This window comes from Suncus etruscus, chromosome 3 (genome assembly GCF_024139225.1).
Source record: "Suncus etruscus isolate mSunEtr1 chromosome 3, mSunEtr1.pri.cur, whole genome shotgun sequence".
Taxonomy (NCBI): Eukaryota; Metazoa; Chordata; class Mammalia; order Eulipotyphla; family Soricidae; genus Suncus; species Suncus etruscus.
In genome coordinates, this window is record NC_064850.1 from 134,963,897 (window position 1) to 134,976,361 (window position 12,465).

At 39.9% G+C, this 12,465-nt stretch overlaps 1 protein-coding gene across 2 annotated transcripts in view; it reads left to right on the forward strand.

Moving 5' to 3' along the window:
- Window positions 1-446: 446 nt before the first annotated feature.
- The window catches only part of ANKRD12 (ankyrin repeat domain 12), a 98,224-nt gene continuing 86,205 nt past the window's right edge, over window positions 447-12,465 (forward strand). For both annotated transcript variants that reach the window (XM_049769946.1, XM_049769947.1), the window contains exon 1: window positions 447-578. In XM_049769946.1, coding sequence (XP_049625903.1) covers window positions 492-578 — 87 coding nt within the window. In that variant the 5' untranslated portion in view covers window positions 447-491. The remainder of the gene's footprint in view (window positions 579-12,465) is intronic.

Here is a 12,465-nt window from a genome sequence, read left to right on the forward strand (position 1 = left end):
TCAGGCTACTCATGGCTCTGTGTTCAGAAATCTCTTCTGGGGGCCGGAGAGATAGCATGGAGGTAAGGCGTTTTGCCTTGCATGCAGAAGGATGGTGGTTTGAATCCCAGCATCCCATATGGTCCCCTGAGCACTGCCAGGTGTGACCCAAAATCCAAAAAAAAAAAGAGAGAGAAATCTCTCCTGGCAGGCTCAGGGGACTTTATAGGATGCTGAGAATCGAATCAAAGTTTGTCCTGGGTGGGCCTCATGCAAGACAAAGGCCCTTATTTCTCTGGCCCTTTGAAATAATTGTTAAGTGAAAGCTTATTTTAGATTAGGTTCACCTCTCTGAGAAAAATGTTGAAGATATTGGCAAAATAAAATTATACTGTGAAGCATAAACTTTTAAGTAAATTTTATTGTCCATTTATGTAAATAATCTTTATTTCTATTCTTTACAGATTCAGGATGAGAAGACTGATGAAAGAAGCTAGCTGAACAGCTATAAAATGCCCAAATCTGGGTTTACAAAACCAGTTCAGAGTGAAAATTCTGACAGTGACAGCAATATGGTAGAAAAACCATATGGAAGAAAGGTATACTGTTAAACTGAAAATTTGTTGACTCTTTTGGAACTTGAAAAAAGAGTATTAGCTTAATATTTCTAGTGATTATTTGTAAGATAACAAAGACTGATTGCCAGATAAATTCAAACCTTTAAGTCTTTTAGATATTAGTTGAATTCCTGGAGATAAAATTATGTATGTAATCTAACACAATACAATTATTTAAAAATAACCATTGATTTTGGGGGGTGTGGAATATAAGATCTCTGAGTCATTTGGTATTTCTTCCCCCACATTCTACTAGTAGCAAAACATACACAGTAGGTGTTTGGTTTTTTATGTCTGTAACTCTGAATAAATTTATATAGCTGTTTTAAACTCAGTGTCTCTTACATAAGAGAACTGTTAACAACTAGTAAGTGAAAAGACATATTGTGATTGATACAATACTTATAGTCAATATTAAATGCTAATAAATGTGAACAGTCTGTATTGTGTATTAGTCACTGCAGTGGTCTGTTTACATCTGTTCTTGATTACTTAGTATTTAAGATTCTCAACACCTAGAGTATGGGAATGTGACTTTGAGGTAAACTGCACCATCAAAAACCCAAAGTTCTCAAAACCTTTTATATCTCTGAGGTTGTGTTCTAACTGGTCTCACACTATTCAGAGTCTCACTTTAATCTAGTTAGTTTTGCACATTGTCTTTGAAAGGTTTCTGTTTTATTTTCTTTAATCCTGTTAAGATTCTTTTTTCTCCACCAGGTCCTTGTTGAAAAAAATCTAAATTGTTTTCAGTATTTTGCTAATATTAACAAAACTCTTAAAAACATTTGTATATAAATCTCTTTTTGGGAGCTTTATTATGGTAGTTACTACCATAAATTTTACCCATTATAAATTATACTATAAAATTCACAAGTTATACAATTTAGTGTTTATTATTAGTTACTAAGAGGTTGAATAGCCATCATATAGACTAGTTTAGACTTTCTTGTTTGTTTTGTTTTGGTCACACCCAGCTTTGCTTCAGGGGTTACTCCTGGCTCTGCACTTAGAAATTGCTCCTGGTAGGCTCAGGGAACCATAGGGGATGCTGAGATTTGAATCACTATCTGTCCTGGATTGGCTACGTGCAAAGCAAACACCCTACTGCTATGCTATCTTACATATTAATATGTTATTTTTATTGAGACCAATGTGAATTACAAGTCTTTCACAGTTGTATTTAAGGACATAGTGACAGTGAATTAGGGTCATTCCCACCACCAGTGTTGACCTCCCTCTGCCATAGTTCACAGCATGCATCTTATATCTCTACCTTTTGCCCCTTGGACTGCTAGTATAACAGGTCTCTTTTTGTATAGCTTGATGTAGTTTGGGTCTCTTGATTATATTGTCATTGACTTTGGTTTGGGTATTTAGGTTTGACCATTTTTTATTTCCACTCAATGCTCCTGAGACTGCTTGATCCCTGGGTCCCATCCACTTTTTTTTCTCAGTTTGTAGGAAGACAGAAATATGAAGCAGAACAAGATGATTCATGATCTATGATTCTGTGAAAAAATAAATGTGGTTGGGAGCCCCTGCCTAGAAGCTATAAATATAAATTAAATTAAAAGAAGAAAAAATAAACTAAAAATTAAAAATAAATATAAATAAATGGGCAGATGTGGCAAGCTTTTGGTTTGTTTTGCATAGGCACAGTAAACATTTGGCAAATTACAAAGGAAATTCTTTTGACCTAAGAGATATAGGGTGTCTCTACCCTTGCAGCATACTGTCATGAGACCGACTACTGGCTCTGGACATGTTAGTTGTCAAAGTCTGTCCTCTGTAATTAGAGATAATTGGTTTTTGCATAGATAACCTAAGATAGAGTCTTTCTTTATGGTCCCAGGAACAGTTCTGCTAAGTTGCAGTTGTAGTCAGTCTTTTTTAATTAGTGATCTTGGTTTTTGCACAATCCTAGGACAAAGGTAAACCATTTTTTTATTACTCAAAGATCCTGATCCCTAATTGCAGTCTTTGTTGCCTCCTTGGCCAACCCTAAATCTGCTTTCAAAATTAAAAGTGTTACATTTCAGTGCTGGAGTAATTGATACAATCATTAGGCCTTACACACAGTAAAGTGGTTTGATCCCTAGTTCTTCTACATGTGGTCCCCCTAACCACTACCATGAGTGATCCCTGAGTGCAGAGCCAAGAATAAGCCCTGAGCACTGCCAAGTATGACCCAAAGACAAAAGACAGACCAACAAAACAGTGATAAAATTTCAGACTTGTTCTTTTCAAAATTGTTTAGACTATTCAGGGTTTTACATTTCCATATAAATTTTGAGCTTGTCAGTTTCTGGTGGGAAGGAATTAATGCTGTGATTTTGATGAGTATTTAATTGAATTTATTCATAAAATTTGCAGGTGACTGAGTAATTTTTTTTTTTTTTTTTTTGGTTTTTGGGTCACACCCGGCAGTGCTCAGGGGTTATTCCTGGCTCCAGGCTCAGAAATTGCTCCTGGCAGGCACGGGGGACCATATGGGACGCCGGGATTCGAACCGATGACCTCCTGCATGAAAGGCAAACGCCTTACCTCCATGCTATCTCTCCGGCCCCTGACTGAGTAATATTGAGGTCTTAACAATTTTGTTCTTCTGATTCATTGCCTCAGATTATCCTCTCCTCTTTTTTTTAACGCTATCCTAAATTCCACCACTCAGTGCTTTATAGTTTTAAGTATAAAAATCTTCTGTTCCTGTTATTAAAGTATTTGTATTTTATTATTTGGGATGCTATTGTAGGTTATTTTGTATATTTTTATTGCTTGTATATAGAAAAACAGTTGGTTGTTTTGGATTTTATTCTTGTGTCCTATGTCCTGATTTGTGGATTTAAATTTATTTTCCATATATGGAATCTTGTTACCTTTTCCTTATTTTATTTTCTGTTTTGGGGCCAGAATCAGTGGTGCTCAGGAGTAGCTCATTGACTTTACATTCAGGAATTACTATAAGGGCTTAAGAGAACCATAAAAGATGCCTAGGATTGGGGCTGGAGTGGTGGCGCTAGAGGTAAGGCGTCTGCCTTGCAAGCACTAGCCTAGGACGGACTACGGTCTGATCCCCTCCCCCCCCCCCGCATCCCATATGTTCTCCCAAGCCAGGAGTGATTTCTGAGTGCATATCCAAGCGTAACCCATGAGCGTCAATGGGTGTGGCTCCAAAGCAAAAACAAAAAGATGCCTAGGATTGAACTCTACTTGGCTGCATCAAGGCAAGCACTATCCACTGTACTATCTCTTTGATCCTATCCTCCTAGATATTTTTTTGGTTTTTTGGCTATACCTGCCAGTACTCAGGGGTTACTCCTGACTCTGATATCAGGAATTATTCTTAGCAAGGTCTGGGAGACTAGATGTGATACCAGAGAATCATATCTAGATTGGCCACATGCAAGCCAGGGCCCTAACTGCTGTACTATTGCTCTAGCCCCTTTAATTTTTTTTTTCTTTTTTTGGGCCACACCCGGTGACATCGGGTTACTCCTGGCTTTGTGCTCAGAAATCACTCTTGGCTCAGGGGACCCTATGGGACACTGGGGATTGAACCCAAGTTCGTCCTGGGCAGCTGCATCCAAGGCAAACGCCCTACCACTGTGCTATTGCTCTGGCCTCCAGGTCCTTTAATTTTACCCTAGTATAGATAAAATTATTCTTGTCTTTTGTTTATAGTAATTGATCTACTACGTTTAGTGTAATTCTTTATAATGTTGAGTTTAAGTGTTTATTCCCTCCCATTTTTGTTTAAATTTTTAAAAAATTTTATTTAAAGAAAATGCATCACATACTTGATATAACCAATCATAATTTATTTGTTTCAAGATAAGGGACAGCAAAATTATCAAAAAAAAAAAGAGAAAACTAAAAAAAATGGAACAGAAGAAAAAAAAAAGAAAAAGTTCAGTAGCAAGTATATTTATGAAAATTATTGTATCTCCAATAAAGTAATTAATACAATAGCAGAAGGTTTAGTAAGCTTTATTTTTTTAAGATAAAAGAAAAAAATACAATAAAAATTATGTATGTGGCAGTTGTTGTTTGCATAGGCACAGCAAAATATGGAGAAAGTAGAAAGGAAAAACCTTTGGCCTAAAAAGTAGGGAGACCTTGCCTATGAAGTATCTTGGCATAAGACCAGCCCCAGGCTTCAGGCATACTAAGTTGTCTAACCCCATAGTCTTTCTCTGTGGTCCCAGTAAAAGCTGCACAATCATGGTTGTTGCTGTCAGGTTTCTGTGGTTAGAAATCCTGGTTTTTGTAGAGATCCTGAGTTGAAGTCAGGGTGACATGGAGCATCTTCTGGTTTCCTCTCACCATTAGGTGCAATGCAGAGAACCCTGCCCTGAAAGCAGGTTGTTTTTGTTATCACGTAATCAGCATGTCATATGAACCCACTCTGGAGTAAGTTGGTGCCATGATAGCAATAGGGCCTTCCCTGGTAGAAGTCTGATTCCTGGTGCTGGTGTAGAAAACTGTGCTGTTTGCATAGATGGGGTCCAATATTCATGGGTGAATGGTCAATGTCTGATCTTTTGAAGTCTAAGCCAAGTCATTATGACAAGTGTTCAGGGTGTAAGACCACACTGTTTTTTGTTTTTTTTGTTTTTTAATTTTTATTTTTAATTATGAGAACAAGGGTGCAAAGAAAGAGGACAAGGTAAAGTTACAGTGGAAGGACAATCACCCATAAAATAATTCTCAGAAGTCCCCTTGCTGATATCTTAACTTTGAAATTTCAGCCAAAGAACATTAAGATAAATAAGACAGAATCCATGTACAATTACTTTGTTCCTCAAGTCCCCAGATTGTAACCCATTATAATATTTCTTAACAGTACACAAGGCAATCCAAAGCCATAAAACTTACGTAACTCCTTAAACATTACAGGCATAGTATTTTCTTACATTTCCATATACATGCATATTAGCTTAAGTTAACCTCAAATTTTAAGTGAGTTCTTTTTAAGGATTAGAGTCAAAGGAGCACAGTAAAAATGGTGTTAGAGTGGCAATTGTTTGCATAGGCCCACCAAAATATGAGGGACATGGAAAGAAATAACGTTGGCCTAAGTACAAAGAGACCAGACCCCTGAAGTTTCTTGGCACAAGACGAAGTCTAGGCTCCAGGCAAGCTAGATCGTCCAATCCAATACATTGTCTGTAGTGCCAACACACTTTTATTTTTCACACAGTCTCTGTTGTTGGTATCATGTTTCTGTATTAAAAGTCCTGGAATCTGCATATCCTACATTGAAGTCAGGATGTGGAGCATCCTCTCCTTTCACCTCACAATCAAAGGGCAATGCAGGGAGCCCTGTCCTGTAAGCAGGTCGTTGTTGTTGTTAAGTCTTCTCAGTGTTAAGGGAAGTCTCTTTTGAGCAGGTCGAAGTCTGAGCAGTGTAGGTCTTCCGTGGTAGAGGATTGCTTCCAGGTGATGTTATAGACTAGCCTGGATGTTTCGTGGATGGCTTTCCTGGTTCAGGGGAGAATGGAATATGCCCTTTCTTCTGAGGTCTGTGCCAGGTCGTTATGTCAATGTTCAGGGTGTAAGGTCCCTTTGCACTACAAGATTTGTGTGTTCCAATCTCTATTAGATAGGATCTTATTTGTATTTATACTATTTTCCCATTTTAATGTGCCTATGCAAATAAGAAGCAATGCCACATGGTGTTATTGGCGCATATGGGGGCCATAAGAACAATTACAATGATTCCCAAGACATGGTTCAATCATAAGCATTAAACTGGGGGACTCTTCCACCAAAATTCCTTGTTAAACAGCTCAAAAAGAGAAGATAAAAAGTGGTTAGAATCATCACTGTATAAGACAACATTTAGTAAGAATTATAGATGTCAGAGAAAAAACACAAAATATTCTAAAGAAATACGTGTCCATTTTATGTATCTTGAAACAGTTTCGGGTTGTCACACACAATGCACAGCTTTGGACTGTGATTAGGATTGTACACTACTGAAGTTAAAAAGAGTAAACTAGGTTAGTGATGTTTGAGAGGGGGTTAGAGAGTTAAGGAGTAAAAAAGAGCTTTGTAGGGGTGTGGGAAAGGGGAGAATACAAAATAAACATTCTGTATACGGAAAACATAACATAAGAATAAGGAATATTCTGATTACATGAAGTACGCGCGGGGGCTCCTGTAGTTCTTGGATGCCTAGGGAGGAATTTCTCACCCCCTCCCCCCAGGGCCCGATTAACCAGGCGTGGCCCTGAAGACCCGCCTGGTGTGGGGGGAATCTTGTTCCCCTGGACTAAGTGGTCAGCCCAGGGGTCCTATGGCTAGCTGTCCTGCCCAGAGCCCCCAACATACCAGGCAAACACACCAAGAAATCCTGGCATTCGGAGTGTTCTGAGCCCAGCCAAGCCTCTGTAGTTTTTGGATGCCTAGGAAGGAATCTCTCACCCCCTCCTCCCAGGGCCCGATTAACCAGGCGTGGCCCTGAAGACCTGCCTGGTGTGGGGGAAATCATGCTCACCTGGACAAAGTGGTCAGCCCAGGGGTCCTATGGCTAGCTGTCCTGCCCAGAGCCCCCAACATACCAGTCAAAAGCCCACGAAATCCTGGCATGTGGAGTGTTCTGAGCCCAGCCAAGCCTCTGTAGTTCTTGGATGCCTAGGGAGGAATTTCTCACCCCCTCCCCCCAGGGCCCGATTAACCAGGCGTGGCCCTGAAGACCCGCCTGGTGTGGGGGGAATCTTGTTCCCCTGGACTAAGTGGTCAGCCCAGGTAGACCACACTGTTATATAAAATTCGTGTTCCTATTTGTATTAGATAAGAACTTTTGCACACATAAAATACCCCCATTTTAATGTGTGTATGCAAAAAGGAACAGTGCCACATGGTACTACTGGTGCATATGGGGGAAAAAATAACAAACTAAACAATCCCTTTAACTTGGTTCTAACATGAACTAAGAACACTAGAGAAACCTATCTACTAGAATTAACCTACTGAATAGATCCAAACAAATGGGGGAAATTGCCACTACATATGAAGATAGAACCAGGGGTCCTCAAACTTTTTAAACAGGGGCCAGTTCACTGTCCCTTAGACCATTGGAGGGTCTGACTATAGTAAAAACAAAACTTATGAACGAATTCTTATGCACACTGCATATATCTTATTTTGCAATGAAGAAACAAAACAGATACAAATACAATATGTGGCCCGCGGGCCATAGTTTGAGGAACACTGATATAGACGATGAGGGTTACAGCTATTATGGAAATACATCTAAAGAAATATTCAAAGGAGATATATATATATATATATTCCCTCTAAATCTTTTGAAATAGTCTGTGGTAAATATTACATATTTTTTAATGTACTACTTAATTTTTAAGCTGCATTTTAAAAAGTATTTCAGATACCAATCTATAATGTTTATCCTAATGTATCATAATTTACAAGTAAATACTGACAGTTCTAGCAAAATATAGCAGCGTTATTACATTATAAATGCATTTTCTTACTTTCCTTTACCTATGTAGGGGCTACTCAAGAAAGTGTAACCTGGGGATTATTCCCAATGATACTCAATCCAGTGTGGGGCTGTGGCAGTGCTTTTGGGACACAGTGAAAGAGACTGTATTTAGGATCTCTCATGCAAGAGAGGATACTGGCCCTTTGATCTGCCTTTCTGTCCCTTTTTATACATTACCAGAAATCTTTTTTAAATTTATTTAAAGAAAATGCATCACATAGTTGACATAACTGATCATAATACATTTGTTTCAAGGTGACAAAAAATAGAAGAGAAAGGAAAGAAGAAAATTCAGTAGCAAGTATATTTGTAAAAATTATTGTATCCACAATGAATTAATTAAAGCAATAACAGAAGGTTTAGTAAGCTCTGCTTTTTTTTTTAAGGATAAAAGTTAAAAGAAATACATCTAAAAAAAGTGTGTTAGTGGCAATTGTCGCTGTTTGCATAGGTCCAGCAAAATTGGGAGAAATAGAAAGGAAAAGCCTTGACATAAATACAGGGAGACCTTACCCCTGAAGTATTGTGGCATAAGACCAACTCTGGGCTCCAGGCATACTAGATTGTCCAACTTGAGGCATACTAGATTGTCCAACTCGAGACATTCTCTGTGGTCCTAGTAAAAGTTTTTCCGAACAATCGATGTTATTGGTATCAGGTTTCTATAGTTAAAGATCCTGGTTTCTGTGTATATCACTACATTGAAGTCAGGATGATGTGGCACGTCCTCTCGTTTCACCCCACCATTAGAGGGCAGTGCAGAGAGAGCCCTGCCCTGAAAGCAGGTTGTTGCTGTTAAATCATCTGGGTGTTAAAAGAACCCTCTTTGGAGTAAGTTGGTGCCAGAGCAGCGGCAGGTTTGCTTCCTGGTGATGTTATAGACAACCGTGGTACTATCAAAGTTTTTTTTTTTTTTTTTTTGATTTTAGTTTTGGGGTCACACCTGGTAGCATTCAGGGGTTACTCCTGTCTCTACGCTCAGAAATCAGTTCTGTCAGGCTGTGGGGACCATGTGGGATGTCAGGATTCAAAACACCGTCCCTCTGCATGCAAGGCAAACACCCTACCTCCATGCTGTCTCTCTGGCTCATCTTCTATAAACTTTGTGGTTGGTTTTTCAGTTGGTCACTTGTAGATTCTTGACTTGATTCGTCCACGTTCAGAGTTCCTCCAGATATAACATCCTTTGGCATTTCTTCCTCTTCCTCCTCATTTAGATCTTTGGAAATTAAGTGTCTAGCTAATTAAATATTCAGTCCTTCGTTGTCCCGAAGTTTCCTTTTAATTTTAAACAGTCACTTTTTTTCCTCACCGCTTTCCTGGTCTTGAACTTGATACTTTAACTCTGAGTCTTTGGCAACAGCTAATTTTTGAGGGTTTTTTTTTTTTTCTGACACACCCTGTGACTTTCAGAAATTGCTCCTGGTTTGTGGGACCATATGGGACACCAGGGGATTTGTCCTAGGCTAGAACAGGCAAGCAGGTGCCTTACAGCTTGTGCCACTGCTCCAGCCCCAGCAGCTAATTTTTTAGCTAAGAGAGCTGAGGTTATGTCTTCACTAGTTTTTAAATCACTCAATAATACATCCTCCTCATCACCTACCATACTATGAAAGGCATGCTAGGTTCATCTTCATAAAACCATAGCCTTTGTCTGCTGGATGATATGTTGCCAAGATGTTCATTTCATTCCATTTCTGGGATTTTTTTTACTCAGCTCTTTGTCCACACTCTGGCCAGGCTGAGCCCAAGGACATTGTGGTGGAGTTCTTGTTCTTCAAGATCCCCTGATGGGCCGGTGAGGCCGTCAAGGCTGCCATTGCCCACTCTCCAGCACTTGGCTCAGCGTCGCTGTTAGGTGCTGGCTCTGGGGAGGAAAAGGTTGGGTGTGAGCACACACTCGCCAGGCAGCAGTCACAGAGCCTGCTCAGGGCGAAAGTGCTGCACCTGCTTTCGTGGAGATGGCTACTGGCATCGTGGACACGGCACAACAACCTCCTTGAGCCGTAGGCCACTGGTGCCTCGCCCCCACCAACCAGTGTAGTTCCCTTCCCCCCACTTTTGTATTTTAAAGTTTGTTTCAGCCACCTTTGGATTTATTTGGTATATATGTATATATTGTGTTTTTTGGGTCAGTAAGTGAAGGTCTCGTGAAATTTGGGGTGTTTAAGTCACAGATACGTATGTAGTTTTACCATTTCACTTCTGCCATTGAAAATATCTAATACATTTAAATTTTTTGGGGGGGAATCGTCACTGTATAAGAATATTCAGTAAGGGTTATAGCTGTTAAGGAAATACAAGATATTCAATATATACATATATATCCCTTTTATGTCTTTAAAACAGTTGGGGGGGTGTTAAATCTGCTGCATCACTTTGGTCTGTGATTTGGCTTGTGAAGCCTGATAACCAGCTGGCGATGGACCCAAATCAGGACAAATCCTTGAGCCGTGACTTCTCAGAAACCGAGTCTCTTGACAAGCAAAGACTCACAATGAAGGAAGGAGAAAAGGAGGCCTCTGAGAGTAGATAATAGCAACAGTGTATAGGGATCTTCTTAGGCTGAGAGTCTTATCATATCACTTGCAGTGGTCGGCATTCTTTTTTTTCAACTGAGCCAAATCTCGCCAAAACCACGATTGAAATTTATTTTGAGAGCCACACAGGGCGGGCACTGACAGAGGCTAGGAGCAGAGTCCTGACTCCTGGAGCGGCCGCCCGGCACACAGAAGAGCCAAATTAAAAGTGTAAAGAGCCACATGTGGCTCGTGAGCTGCAGGTTGCCAACCACTGACTTAGGGTACGGTTTAGCAGCTGGTTTTGTGTGGGGATAATTATCTGCTTCTTGAGGAGCCAAGAACTGAAGGTAAAAAGGATTAAATGTGGGGTAATGGTGGTTGGGGGTGAGGGAATGAAGGACTACATATGAGCTTGTATGGCAGTTAGCAAGGGCAAGATATAATATGGACGTTCTGCATCTGCAAAACATACATTAATCATAGAAAATCCTATTGATTAATATATTAATGATACTTGAGGCCGATGAGGTGGCGCTAGAGGTAAGGTGTCTGCCTTGTGAATGCTAGCCAAGAAAGGAACGCGGTTCATTCCCCCGGCGTCCCATATGGTCCCGCCAAGCCAGGGGCAATTTCTGAGCACTTAGCCAGGAGTAACCTCTGAGCATCAAATGGGTGTGGCCCAAACCCCCCCCCCAAATGATACTTAATATCATTAAATTGTGCCTCCACGCGGTTTTGAAAAAGGAGACCAGTAAGGAAGAAAGTTGCTGATGATTGCCCCAACCCAACCATCTTTAGAGTTCTCCCAGCACCCACCTTTCTGGCTGCCTGGGTCAGCACCCAGGCATGCTCCTGGAGTCCAGGAGGAAGCGGAGAGGTGGCTGGGAGCCTCCCTGGCCTCCCCACAGCCCATACTAACCGGCCAGAGCTAGCCTCCAGAACAAAAAAGCACATTTAAAATTTTTATTTCAATTTTAGCACTTTCGCTTGACATACTTTTTATTGGTGCCCTGAGATGTCATTGTAAGAATTAAACAGTTTTCAAGTATTGTTTACTTTTAATAGCTTTTTAGAATCTATGTTAAGTTGAGTATCTGGAAAAAACTGAGTATCTGGATCCTCTCTGAGGTTTCTGTTATTTTCTTTTTCTGTATGTCCTTGGGTTTTTTTTTTGTTGTTGTTGTTGTTGTTTATTTTTTGTTTAGATTTCTCTCCTAACTGTGCTCAGGAGTTACTCCTGGCAGTGCTCAGGGAACCTTATTTGATGCCAGGAGTCCAACCTGGTTGGTGACATAGAAGGCCAGTATTTATTAACCCTTATATTATCTCTCTGGTCCCTTTATGTTCCAGTATCTACTAATGCCCAAATGGTTTAGATTATATACTAGATCTGTATCTGCTTTCTTTCTTTCCTAAAAGTTACCATTGTTGCTAGATTTTCTTGATAATTTTACTAAAATAACATTGGCTTACATTTGGGCATTTTTCATTTTCTGTTAGTACAGAGAGCTCTGTTGGCTAGCATGTGCTTAGCATACTATAGCAGCATTATTCATCCCCAGAATAAACATCATGTGACCTCCCAAAAAGAAATGACCCCCACGTCTTCTATTCTTTTTCTTTGGTTTACCTATGTCTATGTAGAGTAGTTGTTATTCATTGGTTTTTCTGAGATTTTGATTAAACACCGTAAATCAATTAGGCTTTTTTTCTCTTCCTGACAGACTGTGTGTGTATTGGGAAGTACATTTAATGTTTAGCCCTTTTTGAGTTCTTCCCTGGCATCTATTAGGTGACCCAGGTCTTTTCTTTGCTGTGTATAACCTCCTAATTAATT